Below are 10064 nucleotides of genomic sequence, written 5' to 3'. Positions count from 1 at the left end.
GTTGCATTATGTATGAGCCACGTTTCATAGAAATTTAATTTCTAGCATGGTTATCGAATTTAATTTCTGGTATTGTTACATTATGCCACAAACTCAAGCTAGAGGCCTGTTAAGAAGGCAAACACTTCAGAGATATCAAGAAGTAGTACGGTGCGGGTTCTGATTCTGGTTCTAGTTCGATTTCGGTAAGAACCTGAACCAGAACCATAGTTCGGTTATCAAATTTGGAATTGGAACCAAAGATTTAGGAACCAGAGTTAGAACCGAACTATAATGATTTACTAGCCAATTTTAACACATAAATAGTCATATAGTGAGTTATTTACCTCTCATATTTTATTACTTATTTATTTATTTATTTATTTTATCGGTGGTCTAAATTTCAATGACTATCAAAATTTTTTTAATTAAATTTACATAATTAAATTCATATTATTTTTCTTTTTAGGAAAATTACAATGTAATTTATGTACTCTGATAAAGAGAAAGTATATATGTGTAAATGTGCGGAAGCTTCAAGAAATAGTACTGTATTTCCTTTAGAGATTTATCCTTTTCTAACTTTTGTTTCTCTTTTTTATACTGTTATCAGATGAATTCATCTGCATTGATTAGCAACAACGCCTAACATTTTAGAAAGTTTAAAAATTATAGACGAGCAATGTGATATTTTAATTATTACTACTAACGTATGTGCAATCTTGTGGTGTATTTCTAGCCGGCATTTTATCCAATTGGAAAAGCTAGAAACTTACAATTGTTTGTTCTGGTAGCTTGTTTTCCATCAGAGAACCATAAAAGACATTTTGTGTTGTAATTGATAAGAGGCGTGTTCTAGTGGATTTCCTAGCTAGTCGGCTGCTGTGTTGTTAGTTTGTGGGATCCATTTACGGAACCTTAGCATGATTCTAACGGGTCTTGGACGAAGTTTGCAATTGTTAATAAAAACTAAGTTGCATGTATTGATTGAAAAAAAATTAAAAAAATTGGTTAAAATAGTTAAAACATCCGTAGTTTAGGATTTATTTTAACATTAGGCCATGTATAAATTATAAATAAATAAATATTTTGAGTTAAGAGGATAAGTGCATTTAGGGTTGGATTTAAGAAAAATATACAATAATAAAACAAGACATAAAAAACCCATTACTTGACTTTTAATATTGAGATTAATCAAATACAATCTCTAATACAATTTTCTATAATAACCAAACTATACAACACATTGTGCTTTCTCATTATGCATTGCATCGAGCAATATGGAATATTTGCAGGAGTAAAATCTCAATCGATACCTCTTGATATGGTAATTCCAGTTCTAAGGCCGATCGTTGTTGGTTAACATTGTGTTTATGACTTGCTAGTTAGTTTAGCTATTTGGTTTTTCTATTAATTAATCTACAAATATATTCAAGAAACCTAAGCCTACTATATAACATTTTGATTTTTAAACTATATCAGGGTTGAAACAAAAATCTTTAAAAATTTTATTTTATAATTTGAGGAATTAAAATGTAATTTTTATAAGTTAATTTTTTTCTTTTTAAATTTCTTGGGGGGGTTGTGGCTCCCTAACCAGTCCAGTTAGTTCCACCCCTATAGTTGAAGGTTGATTTTGAGGTTGGGTTTCTTGAACAATTTCAAAGATAAATAAAAAACCAGCAATAAGAATAATAGTATACACTAGAAAAACTCCTCCATAAGTGATCCTGTGAATCAGTTTAGGGTATATCATCAACGCCATAAAATTGATCACTCTATTACTTAGAACTCCAATGCTAACACCTTGGGCGCGTAATCTATGAGAAAGAATTTCTGGACCATATATCCAGGTGATGGGTCCTAAGCCTATAGAAAATGCTACGAAAAAGATTATTATAAAGAACAAACTAATTACAGCTTCACTGACCTTAAAATCCTTTTCATGGTGAGGATGAAAGATAAAAAATGAGCATCCAAGTAACATCAATGAATAAGTCATAAGGTGAATGCTAATAAATAACAATCGGCGACGTCCATCCTTGTCCAGTCTTAAAATTGGAATTACCATGACGAATGTCCTCAAGAGCAAAATCAATATAACTGTTAATTGAGTCCATTTAGATTTTACCCCTGTAAATACTAAGATTTTAATGGCATAAAAAATGATATTGTTTCTTCCTATTGCCCCATGCAATGCATATAAAATTATAAATGATAAGAAAACATCACGTAAAGATGGAGATAATAACTGACGCCAAGCTATTCTATTTCCTCGGATCTGTAAAGGAACGATGGCAGCATTGTTTTCTATGTTAATGTGAATGCCGATTTCACTTTGAAAGCCAATCATTCTATTAATGATCTCATCGTCAGTAGTTGCAAATCTAGTTACAACAGCATAAGCATCAGCAAATCGACCTTGTACTATTAGCCAATTTGCTGACTCTGGCATGATGGTCAACATAGCTAGCGTCATTAGTAAAGATGGGATAGCAGAAAAAGCCATTGAATACCGCCAGTTGAAGTCACTAGAATGCTTTTCGAATGCCCGATAAAATAAAAGAGCTAAAACATACCCCATATTATATAATACCTGAAAAATCATTTAAAATAACTATCATTTATAAAGACATACGCATCATCAATAAAATAATGAATTAGTTAAAGAACTGACCTCGGGAAATGAGCAGAGGAAACCTCGTACAAGTGGCGAAGACCACTCTGCAATATACACTGGAGTGGTTGATAGGCCAAAGCCAATCCCGAAGCCGAAAATAATACGAGCAAACAATGAAGTTTTAAAAGAATTTGCCGCATATAACATTATTGCTCCAGTTGAAAAGAAGCTACCAGAGCTAATAATTATAAGTTTGCGCCCCTTCCAATCTGATAAAATGCCAGCTATAATACACCCCAAGATTGCACATATATCCGTAGTAATAATTAAAATATCATATTCCTCGTGCGTAATTTCCAAACTTTTTATGATATAGGTGACATTTCTAAGCAATGCAACTTCATCTGAATAACAGTATAAAAAACAAATAAAAGTTAGAAAAAGACATCAATCTGTTAAGGAAATACTGTACTATTTCTTAATGCTTCCGCGCACTCACATACATATTAAACTAATATATACTTTCTCTTTATCAAAGTACATTAATTGAAAACTTTTGATAGTCATTGTAATTTAGACAGTGAACAAAATAAATAAAGAAAGAAGCAATAAAATGAGAGAGAAATAATTTACCATAACCGATTACGAAGAATGTCATCGAAGCTATTATGGCACAACAAAGGGCTTCCTTGCTTGGATACATTTTCACTGCAAAGAAAGCACTTAGGTCACTCAGCAATGCAAGTTTGTGGAAATCTAAACTCTGATATTGTTACGATGCTAATTCAACTGCCTGGAATATCACTTGCTTTTTGGTTAAATAAATAAAGATGTTTGCTTTTTGGTTATTTTGGTAAAAGATAAACTAAAATGAGGTTGTAGGCTGTGTTCTTTTTATATGTTAACTCATGCACGCAAGAAAACCCGAAAAACTTGAAACCAATAAAGGATTATGATCTCAAATCACCTTTTGATTTGGTGACTTTGCTAATAAAATATATTGAAGACTGAAACTGAAGGTTGATGATGGTTTGATCGGGTTTGGGTCTGGAGTTTTAGCTTCGGTGATGGTTTAGTGATGGAGATGATGGAAATATGTCGAAGATTAGGAACTAATAAAATTGAAACTGAGAATTGGTTTGTAGAAGGGGATGGATTAAATAGACAAAGAACTAATAAAAGATTTCTTCTCACAGTGTTTGAAAATACGTGTCAGATGCCATGAACTTTTTCTAATCACTGATTCATTTAACTATGGTGTGGATTAGTTCTAATGGCACTATATGTAAAGCAACAAAAAAAAAAAAAAAAAAAAGAATGATTTTAAGATTTATGTGAAAAATATAATTTGCCACGTAAAGAAAAAGTCGATTATAGAAAAAGTCACAGTAAAAGTAAAATCCACATGGAAAACAAGGAACAGAGGACAATAAATAGATCAAAGCAAAAAATGTGCTGTGATGCTGTCTACACGAAAACAGGAAAGAAAAAAAACACTTTTGAAGTGCCTTTACTACTCCCAATTGGAATATTGCTGATAAATTAAAAAGAAAAAGAAAAAGAGATTAAATTTAAAAAAGAAGATAGAAGATGTAAGGTGTATAAATATTGGCAAAAAAAAAAAAAAAAAAAAGGGCTATGATTCATTTTCTATGATTTAGAGGTTGCAAGTTGCATAAATATTGTTAAAAGATGTAACCATGACAATAATATAAAAGGAATTTCATATATATCTTTTTTGTCCTCAGAATATCTTTTATCTTAGCTGAAATATATAAATATATATTTTTTTTCATTAATCATTGTCCTTGTTGATTTTGTAAGCATTTATAACAATCATGTAGTATATAATAATTAGATTCCTTTTCAAAGAAGAGTTGTTCAGTATGCTTTTAAAATATTTAAAAATTAAACTCTATGTTCAATTATTTTTAAAAAATGTGAAATTTATGTCTCTAGCCTCGCAAGTCAAAAGCCGAATGTGAAAAGCAAAAATAAAAAAGAAAAAGAAAAAACAAAAAAATGGATAAAAGGAGGGAATTTCATGTGAAAAGCAGTTTGGCTTGGCTTGGCTTATAAAGATGATCATGGATGACCATGGTTCAGTTTTGATTTGAATTCCTTTGTCAGATTTTCTCTCCCAAAAGTTGATTGTAAATCATTAAGTATATAGTTCTACTTTTTTTTTTTTTTTTTTTGGTATATTGGGAGTTTAATTGTTTAATACATAAATTTGATTCTGTTTTTCAGCAATTATTTTTGTAATCCCTTAATTTGCGGGTAGCTATTATGACCCTGTATTTTCACATTTTAGTAATTATTATATTCCTCATTAAAGTGAAATATAAAAATACATGGTCATGATATAGCTCTCGATGAGAGGCATAATTATATTGAAATGTAAGTATTAAAGTGCATGATTATGATATAATCCTCACAAAATTATATGTAGCCTTGACAAGTTCATATACACCAAGTTTTAATTATTTGAGATCCACTAAATCATTAAGGCTTAAAATTTTTATTTTCTTTGCTAATTTGGACCGTTGTAAATGCTTACATCATCAGCAAGGAATGATTAATAATTGCAAGTGAGTGTATTTGTCTTTTATAGTGCAAGCAGTACAATCATTACACTATGTGAGGTATTAGTTACAAATTAAATTGTGTTTTATTTTCATTTTTAGCATTGGAATATGTATTCAAAATTGGATTTTTTTTTTCTGATCAGAAATGCATTTTCTTTTCTAAAATTTTTGTTTTTTTTTTTGCTTTCAGGATCGGTCATAGGTTATTATTGTCAATTTTTACCTTCTATGGTAACATTATATATTTTTACAGTATTTACACTTTGCAATTCTATCTCTTCCATGTGCACCTATTTGCAATTTTCTCTTAAATGGAAATTTTCTAAGCACCATGCTCCTTTTTGGCTTCTTCCTTGTAGCTAAATCATTAACATAAACGACAAATTGGTTGCAATATGTAGAAATACAAGAAAAAAGGACAAAAAATGACAACTTGCACACAAAAAATTAATAATGATGGTAATATTTACCCGTAAATTTAACTGCCTGGAAGCATGACTTAGGTTGAACATTAAAAATGTTCAAATACTGATTGCAAATCTTGAATTGTGTTGGACTGCAAATGTTTATTTTGCATACTGGAGCACATTTTGAACTCTTATATATAAAATATATATTTTGACCTATTAGAAACACTTTTGGATCTAAAGCTGGTTTGATATTTTATTTTTATGATTTACTCAAATTTCCGTCAATCCTAATTTCAAGTTGAAGCAAACATAAAAGATAAAAGGAAGTTTTTCAATTTTTAAATTGGTTGCTCTAGTTGCCAATCCTTTGAACTCATAGAACCTTTATTCCACATAATTAATGAGGGAACATTTGGAAGATTGTTCAGGAAGGGAAAGAAAATAGGTTGTATCCATTTTTTTTTTTTTCTCTCTTTTGGTTTCAAGGGTAAAGGGCATAGCCCTAAAAAGAAAACCAAATATAAACTAATTTTCACCCATGTAGATATAATAACTTTTTGCTAAATAAATTTTACTTTAATTAAAGACTGCAGTTTAAATAATTTTGTTTAAAAATTCGAAAATATTTGTATTTTTATTGAAATTGTTTGCTGTTAATTCAGGCAATGCATGGTTAATATTCAACTGAATGTCTTTGAGACTTTGTTCTCTTTTATTGATATTGTTTCTTGAATTGATGGTGGATTCTCTCCTATCCTTAACAATTTCATCCTCTTAAACTAAACAAATTCTTTAATACTTAGATGGTAAATATTCAAGGGAATTTATGCTTAGATGTACTATTTCCATTGTCTTAAAATTTCTTCAAATTTCTATTTCCATTCTCTTATAATAATAGAAGTCCACTTGATTTTTATTTTTTATTTTTTTTGCTTTGTAAGTGGATGACAAATCCATTCGTGCTGCTTGTATGGGTGTAGCTGCAAGTATTACAGCAGTGAGTGGTGCAATGATATCAAAATATGAACAAGAATTCCATATATCTAAAGAACCACGTTTAATGCGGTTTCGGAGAGAGAATATTATACGACCGGATAGATTTTTAGTTCAGTTTTATCGGATGATTTGCACACCCTAGTAGCTCCGATAAACTAATGATTTTCCACCTAATCACCAAATTTTACAAAGCCAAAGGGATTCTTTGATAATGCTTCTCATAATGTTTTTACTGATAATTCAAATGGAAAATGAAACTTTTTGTTAGATGTATTAATTAATAAATAAAAATCATTTACTTTTTAAACTCTTTTTTTTTTTCGCTTGAGTTGAAGGTCTTATAATATTTTTTATATATTATCCCTGGGAAAATTTCAGGATTTCATTATTATTCTGACTCCCACTGTACTTTTGCCATTATTAAATACTCATCAAATAGTCATAAGTCTCTTTCTATATTTTTGTCCTTATTGCTCTTTTGCTCTCCAGATAAATATTGGGTATAACCTTTGGCTTGGTTTCTAATAATTAAAATTTGTGTTTTGTGTTATGTGATGAGGGATTTCAATTAATTTCAAAGTATTTGAACCAATTGCATTACTTGCCTGAAGTAAGTTAAGTTAATACATAAAAGGTTATTTAAAAGATTGTCATTATTTTTCCTTTTCTTTCTTCCATAGAGAATGAAAACAATAAAGAGAATAATGAAAATTGATTTTACCACTAAGGGAAAAAGAAATTTCACTCCCAGTCTCTTTACCGACAAGAATTCTCTTCCAATCTCTTTATTTTATTTTTTAAATCACAGGTATCTGCACCTTATTCTCAGGTATCAACTAGGTTCAGCTTAGAACTTAGTCACAGTTAAGACTCTTTGTCCTTTCTTGCAGGTAGGGATGGCCGGTTCATTGAACCGCCAGTTCCCATTCACGGAACCGACGGTTCAACTTTTTTAAAATGTTGAACCTGAACCGGCCCTTGAACCATCGATTCTGGTTCCGGCGCAGTTCCGATGAACCGACGATTTTGTTCACGGTTTCCGGCGATATATATATATATATTTTAAATCGGTTTTAATGTTATATTTTTCTTTTGTACATATTAATATGATTTTAAAAAATATTGATAAATTTTATTTTAAATAAATTTTAGAATACTTATACTCATATAGGAATAAAATTAATTAATTTTACAAAATAATCAAATAAATTATCACTTTATTTTGTTTAAATGTTATTAATTAAATAAATTATAAGAAAATTTTCAAAAATGCTTCAAAAGAATGTAATTTTAAACTTAGCAAACAATTTAAGAGAGTAAAAAAAAAAGTTAAAAATAATATAGGTTTAGACTAAATATTTCTCTCTTTTTTTACCATTTTACTTTTTAGATTTTTAACTTTTAAAGTAAAATGTATTTAAAAAAAAAATTCTTAAGTAAAGTATATCATGTAGTATAATATTATTGAAACTTTTAGAGATGTATAAAATAGGTTAAGTGATTATCATTTTGGAAATAAAAATAGAAAATTTTTGGTTTGAACTGGACTGAAACCTCTGGTTCTAGTTCATATTTTAATATTCACATGAATCTTAATCGGCCTTTCAACAGCCAGTTCTGGTTTAAAATTTTGAACCGCCGGTTTCGGTCTGATTTTGATTAGTTTGCAGTATGGTTCAGTTCCGATTTGGTTTCGGTTCAAATCAAACCGGTGGCCATGCCTACTTGCAGGTGTGTTTAGTGGGATCAAATCCGAGAGCCTTTCTCACATACTCACTGCATGCGTCGCCAACTGAACTATAACCCATAGGTTAATCTCTTTATTTTATAATGAGAATTTTTTGAGTATTGTCGGTCGTATTTGCGCTTATTAATATATTATGCCTGAGTGTACTATAACATTTTAATATAATATTTAATACATAAAATATATAATGTAATGTTATTAATTAATATTACAATATTATTAATAAATATAATATTAATAATAGATTTATTTTTTGTCAACCTTTGCAACCTCTTGACCGGATTGTAATCTTTAATAATAAAAAATATAGCTGGACAAGCAAAAGCTTCCATCATTATCAATCTTTTGGGTTTTAAACAATGGATGGTTAAAAAATATATATATGAAAATTGATTTTTGTGGACCTTGTAGTTTTTCTCCTTATAAGATTTGTTATATTTATTGAAATCACTTAAATTCCAAATTGTCTTATTTGAAATTGTTGTTAAAATATTTAATTTAAAATTTAGACTTTTTTTTTTGAGAAGGTTAAAATTTAGACTTTAGTCTCATTAATTTATACTATTCCTGTTCCAAAAAGATAGTCAACTCTCTATTTTTACACATATTAAGAAAGTAGCAATTATCATGGCGAAATGATAATTTTATTCATATAACTTTTCTAATGTCCATTTTAAATAATACATGTGCAATTATTATATTGAAATAATAAGTAAGAATTGATAAGGGTTATTGAAAATAAGATAAAATTTAATAAGGGCATAATAGATAATTTAAGGATTAACTATAATGTAAAAAAGAAAAGTGGACTATATTTTGGGATAAATCAAAAAGGAAAGATGGAGTTTTTTTTTGGGATAAATAAAAAAGAAAGATGGATTATTTTAATAGGACGGAGGGAGTAATAACAAATTAATTAATTTTTAGAATGAACTTTTCAAGTGTTTGATCTCTGCACATGTTAATTTCCTGTTTTTAAAAGTACATGTTTAGCTTTAGCTAAACATAAAATGGAATTTAATAACTCAGAGCATCTGCCTTTGATCCACGAGGCTCAAAACCTTTGAGTTTGACATGATATATTATTCTATACTTTATTCTATATGTTTATCAACTTTAAATTCTAAAGGTAATAACTCACAGAGAATCCTGCTTTCTTGGAGATAAAAATATTTTTGCTATCCATTTTTGGTCTGTTTGTTAGGAAATTACGCAAAATTTTCTATAAAGCCAGATTAGTGAGAATGCCAAATAAAAGCGGAATAATAACACACACACAAATTTGATAACGGAGTTCGGCCAATTCTGCCTACGTCTCCGGAGCTGCTGCAGATCTTTTACTAACAGGAGAAAAATTATACAAAGTGTTTACAACACTTATAACCCACAACTCACAAATTCACCCAAGAAAATTACTCTCAATTTTCTCTCACCAAAGCTTTTTTCTCTGAACTCTAGCTAATGGATTTCTATCTGACAATGAGTTGATATAAAACACTTATGGAAGTGCTCTATTTATAGATGCAGAATTTTGGTGGTTGGCCAACCATCGCCTTCACTTTATTTGGTTGTTGGCCAACCATGCATACCGAAGTTGAATGACAAAGTTTTTTTGGTTGTTGGCCAACCATGCATACCGAATTTTGACTAATAATCTCCCACTTGAAGACTGATTTCAATCTGTCTTCACAATTTGATCAATACAGCAGCTTTTCGCTTTGTTA

At 29.5% G+C, this 10064-nt stretch overlaps 1 protein-coding gene across 1 annotated transcript; it reads right to left on the bottom strand.

Moving 5' to 3' along the window:
- Positions 1-1135: 1135 nt before the first annotated feature.
- LOC105641617 (putative polyol transporter 2) lies at positions 1136-3857 on the bottom strand. The gene is made up of 4 exons (XM_089716038.1): positions 3567-3857; positions 3233-3307; positions 2657-3003; positions 1136-2575 (listed from the first exon to the last, which is right to left on the bottom strand). Exons 2-4 carry the CDS (start codon positions 3300-3302, stop codon positions 1544-1546), a joined length of 1449 nt encoding a protein of 482 aa, XP_089572164.1. The 5' UTR covers positions 3303-3307; positions 3567-3857; the 3' UTR covers positions 1136-1543.
- Between the last annotated feature and the right edge of the window lie 6207 nt (positions 3858-10064).

This window comes from Jatropha curcas, chromosome 11, assembly GCF_041381405.1.
Source record: "Jatropha curcas cultivar XTBG-Jc1 chromosome 11, XTBG_Jcur_1.0, whole genome shotgun sequence".
Classification (NCBI taxonomy): domain Eukaryota; kingdom Viridiplantae; phylum Streptophyta; class Magnoliopsida; order Malpighiales; family Euphorbiaceae; genus Jatropha; species Jatropha curcas.
This window is presented reverse-complemented; position numbering and strand designations above follow the sequence as displayed.